Below are 22423 nucleotides of genomic sequence, written 5' to 3'. Positions count from 1 at the left end.
CGATGCTCTGGTGTGAAGCTAGAATGCAGCTGTGGTTGGTATGGTAGCGATTGTTTTATGTGGGCAGTGGTTTGCGATGTTCTGGTATGAGGCTAGAATCCAGATGTGGTTGGTATGGTAGCGACTGTTTCAAGCGGGCCGTGGTTTTCGATGTTCTGGTATGAGGCTAGATTCAAGCTGTGGTTGGTATGGTAGCGACTGTTTCATCCGGGCCGTGGTTTGCCTCTATGCACCTCACAGCCGTCCTGTCACTGAAAAATTTACACGACATTCAACACCATATTAAGAAATTAGTCAATAATATGACAACGGCTTCTTGAAATTTGAATATTAAAATTAATAGCAATGAAATAATTTCTTTCTTCCAGGATACTCAGTTTTATTCTGACTTGGGTGGTACGGCCGGATTGTACCTTGGTCTTTCAGTCCTGAGCCTATTTGAGCTCGCCCAGCTAATTATGGAAGTATGTAAGTGGGGTCTTGAACAGTTGTGCGGCCACGATCCAAAGAAAGTCCAAAAGGTACAGCAACAGGAGAATAAATCTCAAATGTTGTTCAACGTCGAAAATGAATCGTTACCATGAACCTATACGACACGTGACCTAACGCCGCTCTTAAAAAAAAGACAAGATAAAATCAAATTGAAATCAAACACTTTCCCTGTTAGTTGTTTGTAGTTGTATTGAACATCATTTTATGTATACAGATATTTTAATTTGATACAGGCCATATGTTAATAGTTTTGGTCGTCGGTGAAATAGTTTCTTTTGATTTCGTTGCTCTGAACCGTGTGTTTACGATCAGAATAACTATTCATATGTATATATGACAGTGACATTATATTATGCCCTGCAGACAAAAATTATAAATAGCCAAACTAAAAGGTAAAATAGTCTCAGTGACTTCAAGGGCTCTAATAAGCACTCCGAAATACCCATATCCGGTAGTGTCTTTAAAACTATGATAGGTTGCCTAGATAAACTGTATATTCGTCCTTTAACTTTTGGTAGGCAAAGCCCAGGAACTACTTTCCCAACAATGCAGTCAATAGCCCAGGTATCGCCTATATATAGGTCTCTGAAGCTCTAAGCTTTCGGTTTAGTCTAGTGAATAAAATCTATTTTAGGAAGCCAGTTGTTAAACTATATATTTGTTCTTATTTTATTGACGTATTTTTCACTTCAAATCTTCGTATTATTAATTTCCTTATTTCTTTGCCTAAGAAAGCCTACCAGCTTTCGGACAAATATGGGTCGTAAGAATTCAGTAGGAAAGTCCATAAAGTACAACATGGCTAACCCGAGATAAAACTCACCGTAGGCTGAGTGCCTGAGATACTTGGATACTCGGGAGCTCAATGATTTCAGGTGTATCGAACAGAACGGGTTTATGGGGCCTTACACGCGGCAACTGGGATCAACCGATGGCTTAACTCGGAAACCAGAAAAGAAATCATCGAAACCTTACCTTGTGGGGTTTATGGATTGTATATAAAATTTTCCATTTTCCTTTCCTTTCTAAACAGTGAGTACAACTCCGACAGTCACAGCAAATACTTCCGTACATGTGCGTACACTTTTGAATACATGCTTTGACTGTGGTGGTGGATTTATTTTAGTCACACACTACATGTTTTATAAATGTTTTTCATCAAGCTGGAATAAATGTGTAAAGAAAATTGTAAATGTATAACTCCCGCGCACATTTTATATATCCTAGCAGCCTACAACAATGTTGGGGTAACCTTACTTGTATATATTTTCGTGAGATCACGCCATCGGGGCGGGACATCAATTGAAATTGTTATGAATTTTATTTTTGTGCTGCTAAGTTCTTGCCCAGATGTTTAGAGAAATGTCTTCTGGACTCACTTTTTAATCATTCGTCGAAAACTGTGATGACTGAACCAGAGTGATGGTGAGTAGGTCTAATCGAACAAAAGTACTATATAACCGTAAACAGATGATATCCCGGAGTGACCTACTTTTTCCGCCATATTATATGGTGATCAAATACTTTAGCAATCTTCTCCTCCAGAACGACTGCATGAATGAAGCTGAAATTTCAAACTGTGTGTGAATCTTAATGCCGTTCCACTTATTTTTATTCTTTGTACTTTAAGAATTCCAATGTCTCAAAAACTATTAAAGGTAGCCCTACCAAACTCAGCAGAAACAATGTTCAATTTTTGTCTAATCACGTAGATTTGTGACCATTTTGACTTTTATGAAAAAAAATGAAGGAATCCTCTTCTGAAAAAACAGTGAGTCGGCCAGTCTGCAATTGTGTATGCAGTTAATGCATATGTAGACCTAATTAAATTTTTTTAAAATTTGAAGGTCTTTATGCCTTAAATCCAAACATGGCAATACGTTTCATCGGAACTTGTTTTTAGAAAACTGACAGACAAAAGATCATTACATAAGAGATTTGCAGTTGTTCAGTTGTCCAGGTTTAACTTTTGTACAATTCTTCGCATTCACTTTATTTCCCGATGTCCGCCATTTAAATCGCATTCACTTTATTTCCTGATATCCGCCATTTAAATCGCATTGTGCCCTGTAGAATAAAAACGATAGATGCTACAAGAACGTATTGTAAATAATATTTTATTTCTTTTCTATTGTTCCCGGTGCACGTACTACACGGTAGTCTCAGGTGAAAATCCATTGTTTCTCTTTTCATTCTTACCATTCGTTTTCTATCAGGCTACAAGAAATGGTGACAAGGAAATGGCACTGACCCTCTCACCGTTTGTGGCTAACAGCTTTAATTATCTTATGCATTTTTGGCGATCTCAAATTTAAGTGATATCAGCCTTTTCCTATCCGGAGCGTATGACACCTGTGAATATCTAAGTCAGTATATATTATATTTCACACTTGCTTTTTATTGCTTTAAATTTCAACATAATTATAATTATATGTCAAGGTCGATGGCTTCTCTATTATAGATATAGCTGTAGCGTTAGTACTATGTTTGCAATTCCTTTGGTGAGGTGGTACGAAAACCTGTGTACGGTTTTAAATGTGGGCTTAATTCTTGTAACACTGTGATTTTATGCACCCCTGACTTATTCATTACTTCTGGTATCCTAGCTCACTGACGGAAGACTCTTTATGTGCATTTATACATTCCAAATAAGTTATTCTATAGACCTTTACATCTCTTTTTCACCATTAATTAGTAATCTGGACTGTTCAGTCTGAATAAAGAATGATTATTAATGAACAAGCTGTTCTAGTTGCTGTATCCCACAAAAGTTTGTATCAAATCAACTACGTGGTTCGTTTTCTTAATGAACGAATGAGCCATAACACCCAGATGTTCTCCTGTATTTCAGGTGGGTCCACGTTTTAGAACGCGTTAGACCGTGGTCCTCACCCTCAATTAATGGACGAATGAGCCACAACACCAACATTTCCTGTATTTTTAGTTTGGTCTATGTTTTTGAATGCGTTAGACCATCTTGAACATACAGTCAGGTATGCCATACCACATTTGTGCTCCTCCCATCATAATGCAGACCGCCGCTGGAGTTTTCCACCGTACTCAAAGAATATTTCACTTATACGACAGCGGAATATTGCACTCCTTAACTTAAAAAAAATAGGTTCCCCAGGGCACTGTCCGGTTTCCTACCACCATAATACTGGCTGCTGTCGTATGGGTTTCACCACGGCACTGCCCGGTTTCCTACCACCATAATACTAGCTGCTGTCGTATGGGTTTCCCCAGGGCACTGACCGGCTTCCTCCCATCATAATACTGGCCGCTGTTGTATAAGTGAAATATTCTTGAGTATGGCATAAACCCCTAATTAAATAAATAAGCAAATTAATACATTTCCCTAATTCAGCAAATACACTTTGACGATAGACACAGCTGCTAGAGGGAGTGTTTATAACGTGCAGGAGTCAAAAAATTCTTTCCAGCAACAGGTGTAATGTACAGTAGACTGAAGTAATCTTGTCCATTGCATGAAAATGGCACGGCTTGGAACATTCTCTGCTTTGGAAGAGCTGGCTTTGCAGCGACCAGCATGAAATCTGTTACACACTGTACACTGCCTGATGACATTTCTGACTGCAGCACGTCCACCGACTACCTAGTATTTATATCTGACTATTACTGAAATTTGTGGTGTACCAGCATCAAGTAGTCTGACATGCCGATTAACCAGGTGCCATGTACAGCATCAAGTAGTCTGACATGCCGATTAACCAGGTGCCATGTACCAGCATCAAGTAATCTGACACGCCAATTAACCAGGTGTCATGTACAGCATCAAGTAGTCTGACATGCCGATTAACCAGGTGCCATGTACAGCATCAAGTAGTCTGACACGCCAATTAACCAGGTGTCATGTACAGCATCAAGTAGTCTTACACGCCAATTAACCAGGTGTCATGCGCAGGATCAAGTAATCTGACACGCCAATTAACCAGCTGTCATGTACCAGCATCAAGTAATCTGACACGCCAATTAACCAGGTGGCATGCACCAGCATCAAGTAATCTGACACGCCAATAAACCAGGTGTCATGTACAGCATCAAGTAGTCTTACACGCCAATTAACCAGGTGTCATGTACCAGCATCAAGTAATCTGACACGCCAATTAACCAGGTGGCATGTACCAGCATCGAGTAGTCTGACAGGCCAATTAACCAGGTGTCATGTACCAGTATCAAGTAATCTGACACGCCAATTAACCACATGTCATGTACCAGCATCAAATAGTCTGACACGCCAATTAACCAGGTGTCATGTACCAGCATCAAATAGTCTGACATGCCAATTAACCAGATGTCAAGTACCAGCATCAAGTAGTCTGACAGGCCAATTAACCAGGTGTCAAGTAATTTCGGAAACTTTGATCCATGTGTGAGCTGTGCACTGATTAACCTGCCACTGCAGCGAATCAGCTCTTCATTGTCTAAGCGGAAACCCAGTTTATTGCACAAGTTGTGCCCCTTTGCATTTGTAAGGGCAAAAACTACATTCCCAAAGGGCTTTCCTTATACATACTTACCCCACTTGGGTTAAGCAAGCTGAATTGCACTCAGTGATAAACTAGATGTTTGTTGCCTTGCTTTGTGACTTTCTGGAAGAATCTGTTGCACCCGGCGGTTACACGAATAGTTTTTTTACAGGAGAGTACTTTTCCAGACAGATACTGTAAGGCACGTGCACATCAACAGCCTTCGATGTATTTATTTATTTATTAGATTGGTGTTTTACGCCCTACTCAAGAATATTTCACTTATACGACGGCGGCCAGCATTATGGTGGGTGGAAACCGGGCAGAGCCCGGGGGAAACCCACAACCATCCGCTGGTTGCTGGCAGACCTTCCCACGTACGGCCGGAGAGTTAGCCAGCATGAGCTGGACTTGAACTCCCAGCGACCGTATTGGTGAGAGAGTCCTGGGTCAATTACGTTGCGCTATCGCGCTAAACAACTGATCCACGGAGGTCCCCTAGCCTTCGAGTCTGCAGTTGAAAGAAGTCCAGCAGTGTATATTCTGCCTCCTCTTCCCATGGTTCGATACCTCATGTTGGCCATGCTACAGGGTTGATATGAATCTATTCGTCCAAACAGACATTCGTATACCAGCCGTCAACCAATAAGGACGTTCCAGGTCAATAATCGAAAGGCCAGTTCCTAAAACGGCGTATAACACAAACTACCAAAGAACTAAGAAGGTATATAAAGTAAGGAAATAGGACGGAATCATGAAAGAGAAGCAGTCAGCAGTTTTCATTGATGTTGGAAAGACGCGTGTACCAAGCTAGAATGCAAGTGGTCGATAACAAAATGTGTATCTCTCTTGTGCTTAGACTGCAACTGTTCATATATCCAAAGTGGCGATCTAATCCAGCACGAAGAATATACGGATCCTAGCCCCAGATTAAGCGGAATTAGACACAATCATGAAGCAGAGCGCCGGAGATTCTTGGCACTCTGTCCATATTTACTTTCAAGAGAATTATACTCATTGTAAAACTTAAGACCCTAAGACCCTCATAAACCCCTAATTAAATAAATAAGCAAATTAATACATTTCCCTAATTCAGCAAATACCCTTTGACGATAGACACAGCTGCTAGAGGGGGTATTTATAACGTGCAGGAGTCAAAACATTCTTTCCAGCAACAGGTTTAATGTACAGTAGACTGAAGTAATCTTGTCCATTGCATGAAAATGGCACGGCTTGGAACATTCTCTGCTTTGGAAGAGCTGGCTTTGCAGCGACCAGCATGAAATCTGTTACACACTGTACACTGCCTGATGACATTTCTGACTGCAGCACGTCCACCGACTACCTAGTATTTATATCTGACTATTACTGAAATTTGTGATGTACCAGCATCAAGTAGTCTGACATGCCGATTAACCAGGTGCCATGTACAGCATCAAGTAGTCTGACATGCCGATTAACCAGGTGTCATGTACAGCATCAAGTAGTCTGACACGCCAATTAACCAGGTGTCATGTACAGCATCAAGTAGTCTGACATGCCGATTAACCAGGTGCCATGTACAGCATCAAGTAGTCTGACACGCCAATTAACCAGGTGTCATGTACAGCATCAAGTAATCTGACACGCCAATTAACCAGGTGTCATGTACAGCATCAAGTAGTCTTACACGCCAATTAACCTGGTGTCATGCGCAGGATCAAGTAATCTGACACGCCAATTAACCAGCTGTCATGTACCAGCATCAAGTAATCTGACACGCCAATTAAGCAGGTGGCATGCACCAGCATCAAGTAATCTGACACGCCAATTAACCAGGTGTCATGTACAGCATCAAGTAGTCTTACACGCCAATTAACCAGGTGTCATGTACCAGCATCAAGTAATCTGACACGCCAATTAACCAGGTGGCATGTACCAGCATCGAGTAGTCTGACAGGCCAATTAACCAGGTGTCATGTACCAGTATCAAGTAATCTGACACGCCAATTAACCACATGTCATGTACCAGCATCAAATAGTCTGACACGCCAATTAACCAGGTGTCATGTACCAGCATCAAGTAGTCTGACATGCCAATTAACCAGATGTCAAGTACCAGCATCAAGTAGTCTGACAGGCCAATTAACCAGGTGTCATGTACCAACATCAAGTAGTCTGACATGCCAATTAACCAGGTGTCATTTACCACATCAAGTAGTCTGACATGCCAGTTAACCAGGTGTCATGTACCAGCATCAAGTTGTCTGACATGCCAATTAACCAGATGGGTAAAGGGGTCCTCTGAAGGAAGTAATTTCGGAAACTTTGATCCATGCGTGAGCTGTGCACTGATTAACCTGCCACTGCAGCGAATCAGCTCTTCATTGTCTAAGCGGAAACCCAGTTTATTGCACAAGTTGTGCCCCTTTGCATTTGTAAGGGCAAAAACTACATTCCCAAAGGGCTTTCCTTATACATACTTACCCCACTTGGGTTAAGCAAGCTGAATTGCACTCAGTGATAAACTAGATGTTTGTTGCCTTGCTTTGTGACTTTCTGGAAGAATCTGTTGCACCCGGCGGTTACACGAATAGTTTTTTTACAGGAGAGTACTTTTCCAGACAGATACTGTAAGGCACGTGCACATCAACAGCCTTCGATGTATTTATTTATTTATTAGATTGGTGTTTTACGCCGTACTCAAGAATATTTCACTTATACGACGGCGGCCAGCATTATGGTGGGTGGAAACCGGGCAGAGCCCGGGGGGAACCCACAACCATCCGCTGGTTGCTGGCAGACCTTCCCACGTACGGCCGGAGAGTTAGCCAGCATGAGCTGGACTTGAACTCACAGCGACCGTATTGGTGAGAGAGTCCTGGGTCAATAACGTTGCGCTATCGCGCTAAACAACTGATCCAGTTGAAAGAAGTCCAGCAGTGTATATTCTGCCTCCTCTTCCCATGGTTCGATACTTCATGTTGGCCATGCTACAGGGTTGATATGAATCTATTCGTCCAAACAGACATTCGTTTACCAGCCGTCAACCAATAAGGACGTTCCAGGTCAATAATCGAAAGGCCAGTTCCTAAAACGGCGTATAATACAAACTACCAAAGAACTAAGTAGGTATATAAAGTGAAATAGGACGGAATCATGAAAGAGAAGCAGTCAACAGTTTTCATTGATGTTGGAAAGACGCGTGTACCAAGCTAGAATGCAAGTGGTCGATAACAAAATGTGTATCTCTCTTGTGCTTAGACTGCAACTGTTCATATATCCAAAGTGGCGATCTAATCCAGCACGAAGAATATACGGATCCTAGCCCCAGATTAAGCGGAATTAGACACAATCATGAAGCAGAGCGCCGGAGATTCTTGGCACTCTGTCCATATTTACTTTCAAGAGAATTATACTCATTGTAAAACTTAAGAAACTTGAAGTGAAGACATTTGATGGAATAACCTTAACACCCTTAACACACAAAGTCGGTGACTATCAAAGTTTACCCTTCTTGCTACGTCAGCTGGGTGTCATAGTGATGGAACATGATGTTTGATATCCTTCTGAGATTGTACGTCTTTGACAAGAATGGAAAGAAGAGTTTATTTGATGAACTCCAGGGTAGAACTCACGGGGAATTAGTGTAGAGAATGAGGGCTGTTACTGGTAGATGTAGCTGAACTGGTACAAAGTTCAGATGTCTCAGTTGTATGAGAACTGCGAGTAACTGAAGCAGGGGTAAAGTTATTGTCCTTATTTGTGCTGAACGTGCCTTTCTTCCACAGAGGACAGTCGAAGATATACTGCCGCTGAATAAGCTTGTCAACACAAGCATTTTGAGCCGCAGTATATGTCTATTGAGTCTTAAAAACAAATAAGCTGAATGCCAGTACAGCCATAAATGTTAATACCTATCAATCTTGGGAAACTAATGGTTGGAATTTCATCCAATACTTTCCAGACCGATGTCCATTGTTTTTGCGGTTGAGAGGTGTCCCAGACAACATTTTCCATCCACACTTTTTGTATGAACAGTTTTGTACATTAGGTTACGGGCTAACGATGCCAAAGACATCAGAGACTGATGTAATGGTAGATACTGCTTTCCTTACTCCTTTCTCCTGCCGGTCATTATCAAGGATGTCGTTCAAAAAAAGTTGGATGTCTATTCTCTTTCATGGAAGCATTTCCAAAGATTGTTTTTGCCTCCGATTAAAATTCTAGGCTGTCTTCAGTGGGTTGACATCCGCTAATGACATTGTCAACATACAGAAACTGGCGAATTTTCGGCGCTGTGTCTGATCCAGTTTTGTGAAGATGATGCTGAATTTTGGCTCCAAGAGGAAAAGGGCTTAAAGCAATACCAACAGGAACACGTGTGAAACGATATACATGTATTTCACAATTGTCTTTGTTAATGGTTTGGGGGAGTTTTCTTATCTTCCCTCGGGCTCTGCCCGGTTTTCTCCCACCATTAATGCTGGCCGCCGTCGTATAAGTGAAATATTCTTGAGTATGGTGTAGAACACCAATCAAATAAATAAATAAATTTGTTTGGATCCTTTAACCAAAAGAACATAGTTACGTCTCTTTCGTCTGTCCTTAACCCAACTTGAAAAAAAATGCCATTTCAACATCAGCAATTAGAGCAACTGGGTGAAGTCTGAATTGTAGCAGAAGGCCACACAAATCTTGCAGGATAACAGATCGTCTGTTTAAGCATTCCTTCGGACCTTTGTCTCGAGGTTTGGTCTTTGCGATGTTGGTTTCAGAAACAGGTTTCTGAATTTTGTCCTGCATCATCTATCCCTATAGTTTCCAGAGCTCAGAAGTCCTCAAGATTTGGCTTTAAATGGAAGTATGTGTTGGGCTTTGATACCTCTGACATACCATGATTGCTAAAATTAAGAACTAGCATACTTGTATAATGAGATTGTTCATAGCGAGCACCTGTGCGACCAGTCAGTAACCAACCTAAATGTGACCCAAGTAGGTAGAGGCCAGGATGTAGCTGGAGTTTTTTGCGGACGAACAAGCCCAGGTAAAAACAGTTGCCAACAAGAACTTAAGTGTGGAGATTTCACGTTCATTAGGAAATGAGTCGACAAGAACAATGTCTTTCTAGAGAAAACTCATTAGCAATGCCTCATACAGGAATGCGATGACCAGCTCTTTACAAAACCTGTCGAAGTGCAAGCGAATATAATGACAACACTTGTATTTCACTTTTATATCTTCTTATGTAACAATCGGCATTAATTTCACCACCTGGAGTTTTGCCCTATATATAAAAGGTAAACGGGACTAAATAAAGCCGGAAGCCTTTTACACAAATCTACGAAAACAACTAAGATCTAAGATACTGTCATCATTCCTATCAATTCACGTCAATACGTTTTCTCTGGAAAGAGGTAGCCCTGTAGATCAAAGCTCTACCGTTGTCACGTTGTGAGGTGAGCATATTGACTATCCTGTATTGTTGTGATTACGTTACAATTAACGGTTTTATTCTTTGTCACGCTTCAAACCAATATTGATAGTTTCCATGGTAGCCTAAGCATATCCCCAATACACTTAGCCACTTAATTCCACACTACAATATACATCACCTATCAATGTTTTTGATTACTTGCTTGACCGCACAATCAATCATTTACACAATCATATCCTCTGTCAACGAAGAATCCAGTCACGTTTTCAATCATTAGCCCACTCACTGTCTGCCTGGCACAATCATACACTCCGTTATCAGTTGTTCCTGCTGTGGTTCTACGAACTCGTGGCTGCGTTTGCGATTACTCGTCCCATACATCCTCAGAGAATGAGAATTACAAAAATGGGCTCGAGTATTCCACGCATGAGATTCTTTGAAGCACACGCTAGCGCAGACCAAGTGGAGAATCTCCATTTTAATGCATCCGACGAGAGCTTAGTTGTGTGGTAGAATCACACGAGTAAGAGCAGACAGCGTCCGTGGAACCTGCAACGGAAGTTTCAAGAATTTCCTTGAGCTAAAGGTAATGCAATCTCATGTTTGTTGAAACACAGCATCTTACAGCCAGTCACCATGCCTAAACTTCCACCAGGCAACACATGTTAAAAGTGTTGAATTGACTGTCGTTGCCAGTTCCCCAGCACAACACACCCAGATTTTATACACAAAGCCATAGGCGTCTGTCTTATAATATTAATCCGTCTGTCTGGACACGTGGAGAGGCGACGAGACGCCGTCACGTTTTACAGCCGCACCCCCAGGACGTTGTATAGCTGAACCCTGGGGACACAGAGCGTGTGAAGAAATGCACCATACTGACTTGGACGGGGTAAATCCGTATCGATTCAAAATACTTTCTCTCGACGTTATGGGGTTCCGCTAACCGAGGTGGACTATAAAGTGGTGATAAATAGTTCTTGTAGCTGTCACAGTTCTACCAGAGCTGGACTCCTGGACTGGGCTATGGGTGACTTTCTTAAACGAAATCCAACCACGTATTTGACGATACCCAATGTCTACTGCCTCAGATCTCATATACTTTCGTGAACGTCTCCTTCCATTTAATAAGAATGTCTTCCTTTGAAACTATGCAAGGTGTGCATGGCTATGGACATTAGTACGTTTATCGTTGGTCTCTCACACTTTGGTGTGCTCTGTACCTTTTGCACGGTATTAACCCAGATTCTCTCTTGGCAAATCTCAGCACAATGATACAGACAAACGTCTGAATTACCAGGCATTCTGGTGCAGAATCAACAACGTATATAGAACATATGTTTTATGTATACCGTTGGGAAATATGTATTCACTGATTTATCTTTTTTTTATTCATTTATTTATTTTAATTATTTCTTTCTTTATTTATTTATGTATTGGTTTTTCACCACCGTTATCAACAATTTTGTTCTGGTACGACAGCGAGTAGGTAAAGGCTAATTCAGATGGAGAACCCTGGACAGCCTGGGCACCGCTCTTTACCGTGAACCTTACAAATCTCCTGACTGAAGTCCACAACCAATCCTATGAGAGCTGGATACGAACACGCGGCTTCACTGATTGGTCGGCTGTCGACCATCTGCGAAGCCAAAAAATCATTACACTTGAATTCAGCATTACAGCCGTAAAATATTCTTTAATGCTGCGAATACAGATATCTGCATATCAAAAGACATATCTGCATCGTGTGCCCCAATATTCCACTCCGAGAACTATATTTCCGCCACATGGTTCTGAGGGGAAACTTACCCGGAACTATCCAACAAAGTTCGGAGCAGAACAGTTGATGATACCATACCCGACGGCACCATACACCAGGTCTAAATCGATTCCGTGTTTCCGACACCCCGGGGCTCGGTTCGTCACACCCTAGGGCATATCGCTATAGTACAGAGAAGTGAAATGTGGACGCGGGGTGTAATGTGTATAATGAGGTGTCTAGACGTGAAGTTATCGAGTTACGCCACCAAAACGGAAGCGGGGAACTGCAATCCCTCTAGATATGCATGTTAATAGTGCCAAGCCTGGGCATAGAAATGTACATGTAAGGCTGCCGTCTGCAGGCTACCCCATCTTACTTTGTAATGAGTGACAGAATAAAGTGAATACATAAGCGTGTAGCTCGAGGGTATTTCCCTTCAGCTCAGAAGGCTTAGTGCTGGACTATGAAGACGGGAGCTTCTTAAAGACATCTAAGTTATATCACGCAACAAGCGTTTTCGGGTATGGCCGTAGAATGTGCCAAACGCCCTTACATATGTCAATATATACGCCAAATGTGATGACAATTAGGCATTTTGAGTAATTCTAGACCACTGACATCACTGCAAAGTTGTTACCCTAATTACGCTTAAGCCATGTTGATAGTGCGCCATATCATTTGCTACTTTTTAAGCATTACATAAATATTTAAAATAAAAGCCTAATGAGCACCGCCCCTTCTCGTGACAACGTTATTTTTCATTCCATTCCCACTGAAAGCAATTGTTACGTCATGACGTCACAGAAAGATTGAACATTTTTAACCAATGTGTGGGATATCCGGTTGACCTATTATTCAACAACACTGCCTACGATTGGTCAATTGCCTGTTCTTGATTCACAGTTCGGAAAGGTCTATTGACTACTGACGTAGTGGGTTCAAAACCACAGCTTGCTGGGTCGACTGTGTCACTAAATCAGGGACTGCTCACAAGGTTACGTGCTGGTTTCCTCATGGACAATATGCGCAGTAACTCGTTTGAGTGAAATATATAACACTTCAATACGACTTTTATAGGAAACGTCGCCAAAAGCAATAAATCAAGAGAAAATGTAAATTTATTTACGATGTTTGGGCTACGTTCGAATCCCTTAAACACACTGCAGTATATCTGGTTTCACTTATAGGAGAAGTCCATGTTTCCCCAGATTATGTAAGGAAGCGCAGAAGAACCTGTCTTGTCATGTGCAGAACAACTTGAGTGAATTATTGATGGAAAGTAATCTTTGTCGATCTGAACGGTAGTCTGGACAAACACACACAGTAATAGCGTTACATCTGTCCCATCGAGACCTCCAAACAAGATAAAACTCATTGGTATAGCAGATGAGGGAAACACATGGCACATTACATACACCCTAAGGATTCCTTCGTCCTCATCTGAAAAACTGCTGAGTACGACGTTAAATCCCAAGCACTCACTCACTCTCTCACTCACGCACGCGCGATTTCGGAAGGCCAATATAGCCGTTATTACAGCATTGCATGTTTACCAATGACTTGTTCTCAGCAACGTCAGGTGATACGGGTGATACTGTGATTGTGTGATGATGCTGTGATGGCATAAACCGGCTTCCGTTGTGCAACCCATGCCTTAGCCAGGGTCCGGCTCGCTGACTTCCTCACGCCAATAAAATGAATTTCTCTAGTTGTCGTTTTTGTTTCATTACATGTCGAACATTATGGTGATCTGCTCTATCATCTCTTCCTGACACAAGCTCTAGCTGACACAATTAAATATTTATAGACAAATCTCCAGCGGGCGTAACTTACGTAAGTGTTCCGTGATGGGTTTTATAGTGCAATACTCACTAATCTCACCTTCAACTTTTCACCATGGGAGAGATACATAAATTCTACCAGCGGAAATCCCGATAATTTTGTCACCACGAAGGCCTGCAAAAGTCACAGTCAAAGTAATGACAGTCATTTAAAGTACATGGGCTTACACGATATTTCAAGCAGGTACTTGTTTTCTAAAAGAAGTGGTCAGATTGCAGATTGCCAAACAATGTGCATTCCAGAAAATGGCGCTCCTTTTTGGTTACAAAAGCCATCTGACAGGAGATCTTATAGGACTTACCCGTGTGCTACTCCACAAAAATCTAAGACACTTGGTACCGAAAGTCTTATATACTGACTTAGACTTTTGGCGTCATGAAACAGACCCCATGTGGGCAGGTATGATCCTTGGGGTAACTTTTGCAAAATTTTGTACTTGAATATATGTCTATAAATGAAGTCATGTTATGGTGCCATTCTATAAATACCTATCTACAGAAATACCCGCGTACGAAATTAGGAGGCAATAGTTCGTGGCAACCTTGGCTTGACCTTGAGGCCTTGGTCAAAACGGTACCCGCTTTCTGTTTAGGGGGCAACTAACTTGGAAAGATGATTCGCTCATTTTATGCCTCTGTCACGTTTATGAAATGGGGATTATTTTCTTGGCACTTTGTTTACCGCCTGATGGACTGTTTTGTTTACTACATGGTACGTTTCTGTAGGATGACTGATTTGGGCGTATACGCTGATGGTAATGATCGGTAGGTAGCAAGCAGTAAGACGAGTTTTAAAAGGATCTCATACTTTACTATTACCTAATCAGACTGACATTGCTTAGTAAGTAATTTATCTTTTATTCGTTTTCCAGTCACAATTTAAATACTGATAACAATTTAAATATTAAATACTCTACTGCACCGATTATGGATTTGGATTTATCTTTCAAAAATATGTTCTATTCATCATGACGTGGAATGTCCTCCTGATAAGGATTTATCGTTCAAAAATATGTTCTAATCATCATGACGTGGACATGTCCTCCTGATATGCAACTGCTAGCTTTGAGGCTCTGATAGAGTGGGTTTGAATCTACCTCTTGCAAGCTGATATCCCGAGAGATATCATTGTCTGATAGAGATATATAATTTATCAGTACGACTTAAAAATAAATGAAATAACATATATAACAAAAGTCTCACAAGAAATAAATCAAGTACAAATTTAACTATTCTTGATCTGTGTTCGAATCCCCTAAACGCTGGTCATGTTTACCCAGCTAATATATTTAAGCACAGAACGGCCTGTCTTGTTATGAACGGAGTCATTTAAGAGGCGTGTGGAAATCTCCAAGCGTCCCCTGGGTCTGGCCGGCTGACTATAGGTCAATGTTGTCATAGACATATCGTCTACTCAGAATTTTCTCTTAAAACCAGAGAAATATTGATCGAATTTGAATTTTATTGATTTGAACTTTTCTCTGGACAGATGCATTCAGTGATTGTGTTATCATTTGTCCCATCGCCATAAAAAAAAACCACAGGAAAACCAGAGCAGCGACTACAGTGTGATAACCGACAAATGGTCACCTGTAAAGCACCTCTTGTCGATTACCTAAGTTAGGGAAGTTAACTGTTCATTTAAATGCTTTAATATTTACAAATTACCCCCCTCCCCCCCCCCCCTCCGCATTGCACCATAGCTTAAGCAGAATAAAGTAAAAAAACAATTGCATTCTTGTTAGTTGCAATTGTTTTAGGCCTCACTGGTCTAGAATTACTCAAAAATGTTCCGCTGTCATGACATTTAATATACAATCATATTAAATAATGCCAAGGGACCAAAAAAGGATAAGTAAGCAATAAAAAGGAAAACTCAATGGTATAGTTGTTGCAGGGGTAGAGCAGGTGTCTAAATCTTAGTCAAAGTCAACCAAAGTGAGACTCACAAGTGGCATTTGGTTGGTCAACGCCCGCCTCAATAAAAACGTGCAGCGTGTCGTGGATCGGAATACCACTGTGTCACGAATCAGAAAGTTTCTTGCGTGTCGTGGATCAAAAGGCCATTCCCGTGTCTGATATTTCGAAGTGTCTAACACGAACATGGACATGGCATTTGATTTATTCCATATCTTCAGTTCAAACCTAGACATTCCTCTCAAGGCTTCGGCTGGCTTTTCTAAGCACGAATCAGCGATAGTTGACTTCAACCGCAAGGGTATTGTACACTGTAACAAATTACACTGTAATCTTACAGTGAAAAGTGCTGGCAATTTGGTGACCAGTTCTTGTCACTGTAGATTTACAAGATGTACTGTTTAATATTTACACCCAAAATAGTAATATATTTCCACATATACCATTGTAAATAATCAGTTAACTCCATTGCAAATGAACAAAATCTACATATCTATCAAGGAAACCAGTGTATATTTACAGCAAAGTACACTGTAAATGGTCAAACCGTTAAAGTTTTACAGACAATGCTGTAAACACACATCGACAAGAGTAAAATTACACCACATCGCGCTGGAAAATGGTGTAAAATATTTAACAAGATTTGCTGTAACAATACACAGTGCTTCAGGCTGTAAATTTGCATTCAATTCTTACAGTGTAGAACAACTTAAATATTTGTCCTTGATTACGTCTTTGTCATCAAAATTCACGTTGGAACTTTACCGACTTGGGATATCCACTAGTCATTTGCAGCAAGAGTGACAAACGAAATCTGAATGGTCTCAGACTATTCCAGCGCCAGAACCTTGTATTTACCGTTGCCTTTCGCTAAACATCGTGTAGTAACACTGTGATTGTAAGATGCAGCTCAGATGGCTTCATTCCGTAATTTCCTGCCTGCCTCTCGGCCGGTGTGTGGCTCGCTGATTTCCTTACGTCAGGAAAAGGGATTTCTCATGTCGACGTTTCTGTTTAACCACACGTAAAGTCGAGCATTGGGGAGGGAAGAGTGGGCGGGGAGGGGGGGGAGTCTATCTCTCCCTCTAGCACATACTCTATCGAACAAAATTAAATATTTATAGACAAATCTCCAGCCGGTGTAACTTGTGTAAGTGCTCTATAAGGAAGAGGTTTATGGCACATTTTTCACGAGTATCGCCTACAACTGTAAGTATTACATTTATGCCAATGGAAAATTGTTTCAAGACAGAAGCTTCCTAAAGGTTCAGTTCATACTGGCATTTCATCCCTCTAGCTTGAGCCCAGTCTCTGGCATCTGCTTAAATAATTTTTACTCCAAAAAGTGTTCTTAAACATGCTCTGACTCGCCGATATTTCTCATTATCGGAAACTTTATAAGGCTTTAATGTATTTTGCGTTCTATCGAACAGGCCTAAGGTGGGTAGATGTGATCCCCAGGATCGTTTGTACAAAATATTGTACGTCATCTTATGGTGCTTCAACACAGGCGATGTTACGAAGCTTAGAAATGTTTGTGTACGAAAAGAACTCCCGGCGGCTCAACAAGGTAGCCTCCCACTATATGTGGCAATTAACTTGGACAGATCATTCGCTTATTTTATGTTCCATCCACGTTTATCAAATGAGGGTTGTTTTCCTGGTATTTTGTTTCCCTCCTGAGGCACACTGATTCGTAATTGTGTTTATAAATTCCACTTAACTCGGGGATAGGGGCTGTGCATTCATCGTTTTGAATTAGATCGCCATGTTGGATATACACTTACAATCAAAGAGCAACTGAAATACATATTTTATTATCAACAACCAGCATGGTACATTTTTAAATGTAAATGTAATTTAATTTATTTATTTATCTATTTATTTCATTGGTGTTTTACGCCGTACTCAAGAATATTTCACTTATACGACGGCGGCCAGCATTATGGTGACTGGAAATGTAATTTAAACATGTGTTAAATGTGATAGACAACACAGCATTTTGAGTAATTCTTCACCAATGACGTCTAATAAACTGCAGTAACACCATTACATCATCCTCTTTCCATGATTCCGTCCTGTTTTCGTATTTTATATACTTTCTTACTTCTTCGTTTGTTTTAAAGGTCGTTTTGGGTATTGGACTTCCTAGAGTTCACCTGGAACGCCGATCTTGGTGACGGTTGGTATATGAATGTCAGTTTCGATGAATGCATTCCTTGCGTCATACAATGAAAAGAATTTCTCTTGTTGGCGTTTTCAGCCGTCTTAAAAGCAAAACAGCCTTGAGTACTGCGTAAAACACCTATCAAATAAATAACTCAAATCTTGTTGGCATTTCTGTCAAGTATTACAGGTGTCAGTTCTATCCTCTCTCCCTGACACATGCTCTATCAAACATAATCAAATATTTGCGGACAAATCTCCAGCCGGCGTAACTTACGTAAGAGCTATCTAATGGGTTTTACTGCGCAATAATCAGGAAGCTCATCTACACCTTCAAACTATATTCGAGGAATACACTGATGCCACCTGCGGATAAGCCCGGGAAATGTGGTCAGCCGTCTGACATCATAAACGCCTGAAGTAATCACAGTCAAAATGATGACAGCTATCAGTTGTAAGTGCATCGGCTTACTTCGTACAGACTTTTTTTTTACCAGAGGAGCTCATTCACCTTGCATGAAGCGACACAATGCATTCCGGGATGACGTCTAATTCTCACTTTTTAAAACTGACCATATTTTTGGGATACAAAATCTGTCTAATGGGAGATCTGATAAGACTGGCACATATTTTAGTCGCCCACGAAGAAATGTTTGCCCGAGGAAAATGAAGTCATCTTATTATCATCCAACACAAACCATTCTAAAGGACTATTTACAGATATACTTGCGTGCGAAATTTAGAGACAGTAGTTCATAGCGACCTTGGTTTGACCTTTAGGTGTTTGTCAACGTGGAAACCGACTCCCCTTTGAGGATAATTTACATGGAACGCTTTGTTTGTTTTCTTTTAGCCACGTTTATAAAATGGCACCTGTTTTCTTGATATTTTGATATTCTCGATTATATGTTCACTATAGACTACAATAATCATTAAAAAAGGGACATTTAATCCTTGATTGGAACAATGCCTAGGCCACTTATGTAGTGGGTTCAAATCCACCTGCTAGCTTGATGGGGATTTCCATTGTCCAGAAAATGCCAAGTAGATGTTTTTGCATGGAATATGCGAGCAATGAGCCAACGGACCACGCTAGCGTGTATAATTGCATGAGCAAAATATATCACTTTGTAGGAAACATCGCTTAAACCGATCAAGCGAGAACAAATGTAAGTCCATTTACAATACCTGGACTACATGCGTTCGCTTCCCCCAAACACGTGATACAGGTTATACCCCGTTTCACGTATACGAGAAATCCTTGCTTCTCCAGATTATGCACGGAACAGCAGAAGCTCCTGTCTTGTCATGCTCAGAGTAACGGTGGCTAACCGTGGACCAGCGTTATACACATACCGTCTCCTGGGGATCTTCTCTTAAGACCTATCTGCCTTGAACGTTAATCAACCGTTCAGCGGAGTATTGATGGATATTGATCCTTTATCGATCTGAATGATAATGTAAGCAGTACCGTTGTTATATCTCTCCCATTGAAACCTCCCAAAAAGATGATTGTGCGTAAGTAAGGACTTAACTTAAGCGGCAACAAGGAAAATTCAGTTGTACAGCAGATTGAAGGAAAGAAAGTGCCCTCAAAACATATTCAGTTAATGTGTTACCTGAGATTAAGACTTATGTTGATGGAATGAATTAATCAGTTGCAGATAACGAATTAATCCTTTCCTGAGAACGAAATTTATCCGACAGACTAAAATGTAATCCGTTATCGATCGGGTAACGAATTTAATGGAAGACTTTTTCATTGTGATTTAGTTGTTGCAGATGATGAGGAACACCATACAATAGTATATGTGAGGTCCCCACTTGCGCGTCTTCGATCAGGTTACTTACGTGCAGTGGATCAGAAGGTTACTTGTGTGTCTTGGAACAGAAGGTTATTTGCGTGTCTTAAATCAAAAGGTTACTTGCGTGTCTTGGATCAGAAGGTTATTTGCGTGTCTTGGATCAGAAGGTTATTTGCGTGTCTTGGATCAGAAGGTTATTTGCGTGTCTTGGATATGAAGATTATTCGCGTATCTTGTACTGAAGTAGCTTGATCGATCTCAGTTCAGACAAATGCTATATTCAAATTCTTCGATTAAAGCCAGATATTCGGCGGAGGAAATATGTTTGTGAAATAAGCCCCTTCAATCCGAATCAGCAAGAACTGATGGCACACTGCTAAGAGATAATCGTGTCGAAGTAAGGATTAGTAAACCATAATAAGAACAACGCTGCAGGCAGGTAGACAGATCTGATCCGCCACTGACACATGCTCTTCCAAAAACAATCAAATATTCAGAGGCAATGTAACAATCGTAAGTGCTCTGTGACGAACGTGATCTGTGACGAACGTGATCTGTGACTACTGTGTTTCATAGCGTAATATTCAGCAATCTTGCCTACAACTTTAAACCATACGAGGAATACATTTGTGCCACCTGTGGACAGCCAGAGAAAATACTGCCAGCCATTTCCCTGGCACCATAACGGACTCGAGCAATCACAGTTTCTGCTTTATTCAAAGTTGAACGCAGAACTGAGGTCACATCAAGTGGAAAATAGCACTACAAACTGACGTCTCATTGTTCTACATTCACCATCCTTTTTGGTTACAAAAGTGTCAGATACGACATCTGAAAAGAATGGCATATGTTTCGGAGGCGCCATTCTCTAACGCTAATCCGAGACAGGCAAGTAACCTTTTGATCCAAGATACTCAAGACTCGAGAAGTCACATGTGCTTTTTTTCCTCAAAGATGAACACAGAATAGAGGTCACATCAAGTGGAAAATAGCATCACAAACTGACGTCCCATTCTTCTAAATCGACCATCCGTTTAGGTTACAAAAGTTTCTGATACGAAATCTGAAAAGAATGGCATATATCTCGGTGATCCAACACAGATCTTTCTAAAGGTCTATTTACCGAAAAACCTAGTTGCGTACGAAACTTAGAGACATGTAGAGACTATGGTTTGACCTTGAGATCTTGTTCAACAGCGTAACCTTCAGCTGCTTTTCGGGCAATTGACTGGGAAAGATCATTCGATTATTTTAGGTCCCAGCCACGTTTATCACATGGAAGTTGTTTTCTTGCTGTTTTATTTGCCGCCTGATAGACTGTTTTACTTACTACTTGGTACGTTTCTCTACGATAACTGGTTTGGCGTATAAGCTGATGTTATTGATTGTTAGGTAGCCAGCAGTAAGATATGTTTGACATGATTACTTACTTGAATTTTACGCAAAGAAGATGGCGTTCTATTACCACTACATGTATCTTGCAACTCGTCGTAAAACCATTTGTTAACTGAGTCAGACAATGTTGATAATCACAGTTTAAAGGTTAAAAGCATTAAATATTCTACTTATCCTTCGAACATATCGTCTTGAATAGGACATATGATCCTGGTTTAGAACTGCTAGCCTCTTACCACTGAAGAAGCGGGTTCAAGTCCAGCTCTTGCTAGCCGGACTCTCCTGGACTGCCAGTGTCCAAAATATATATCAGTTCAGTAGTGTGTGTCTTGGATCAGATGGCTATACATATGCGTGTACCAGGGTTAATTTTAGTATCAAGATTTATGTGTCTGCTATTAGAGTACCTGCGAGGAGTTTGGCCAGGCCTGCTGAAGCAGGACCCGCGAAGTGACCGTTGATTGGATGGTTGTGGTCAGTCCGCCAAGAGATTTAAAATTAAACTTATCGCAGAGGAAATACCGAGGGGGTATACAGCCAACCCTACTCATGCAGGTATCGGCGCATCAGTAGACCTTTTATCCTATTCATCTGATATTCAACTGCTTTATTTTGGTGTTCTCTAAAACAGGAAGCATCTCGCCCGTACCCAGCCCAGTTCGTTATGTGATTTTCCTTTTACCCGCCGAACTACTCACGTGTCTAATAGTTTGAATTGTCCAGTAGGAACATACGCCTGATATCTGATATATGCCTTCGCTGAAATTCAAGCCCTACGTTCAGCTCAGGAATTGTATTGGTTAAATCTGACTACAAGTCGAATTGGCGAGAGCTGATTTGGGGCACTGGACCGCGATTGTCCAGTGCAGATCGCCTGTAGCGAGGGTAAACCATTTAGTGGAATGAGAGGGACTGGCCACTTAGCAGGGAGAGGCCACTTAGCAGAGAGAGGCCACTTAGCAGGGAGAGACCACTTAGCAGGGAGAGGCCATTTAGCAGGGAGAGGCCACTAAGTAACTTCAACTGATGCATTAAGCTTGGCGTTTTACATGTATCGCACGCATGAAGTCATGTGTCTGTATAAAATACATGATAGAATATAGAAAGAGACTCCAGAGCTCTTAAGAATAATTCTGTGC

At 41.0% G+C, this 22423-nt stretch overlaps 1 protein-coding gene across 1 annotated transcript in view; it reads left to right on the top strand.

Moving 5' to 3' along the window:
• The window catches only part of LOC135480407 (amiloride-sensitive sodium channel subunit gamma-2-like), a 29779-nt gene extending 18541 nt beyond the window's left edge, over positions 1-11238 (top strand). The window contains exon 9 of the mRNA XM_064760238.1: positions 11095-11238. Within this exon, the coding sequence (XP_064616308.1) occupies positions 11095-11238 (144 nt within the window). The remainder of the gene's footprint in view (positions 1-11094) is intronic.
• The last annotated feature ends 11185 nt before the right edge of the window (positions 11239-22423 follow it).

The sequence above is a fragment of the Liolophura sinensis genome, chromosome 13 (genome assembly GCF_032854445.1).
Source record: "Liolophura sinensis isolate JHLJ2023 chromosome 13, CUHK_Ljap_v2, whole genome shotgun sequence".
Lineage (NCBI taxonomy): Eukaryota > Metazoa > Mollusca > Polyplacophora > Chitonida > Chitonidae > Liolophura > Liolophura sinensis.
Note: the sequence above shows the minus strand (reverse complement) of the source record. Positions and strands in the feature narration are given on the sequence as shown.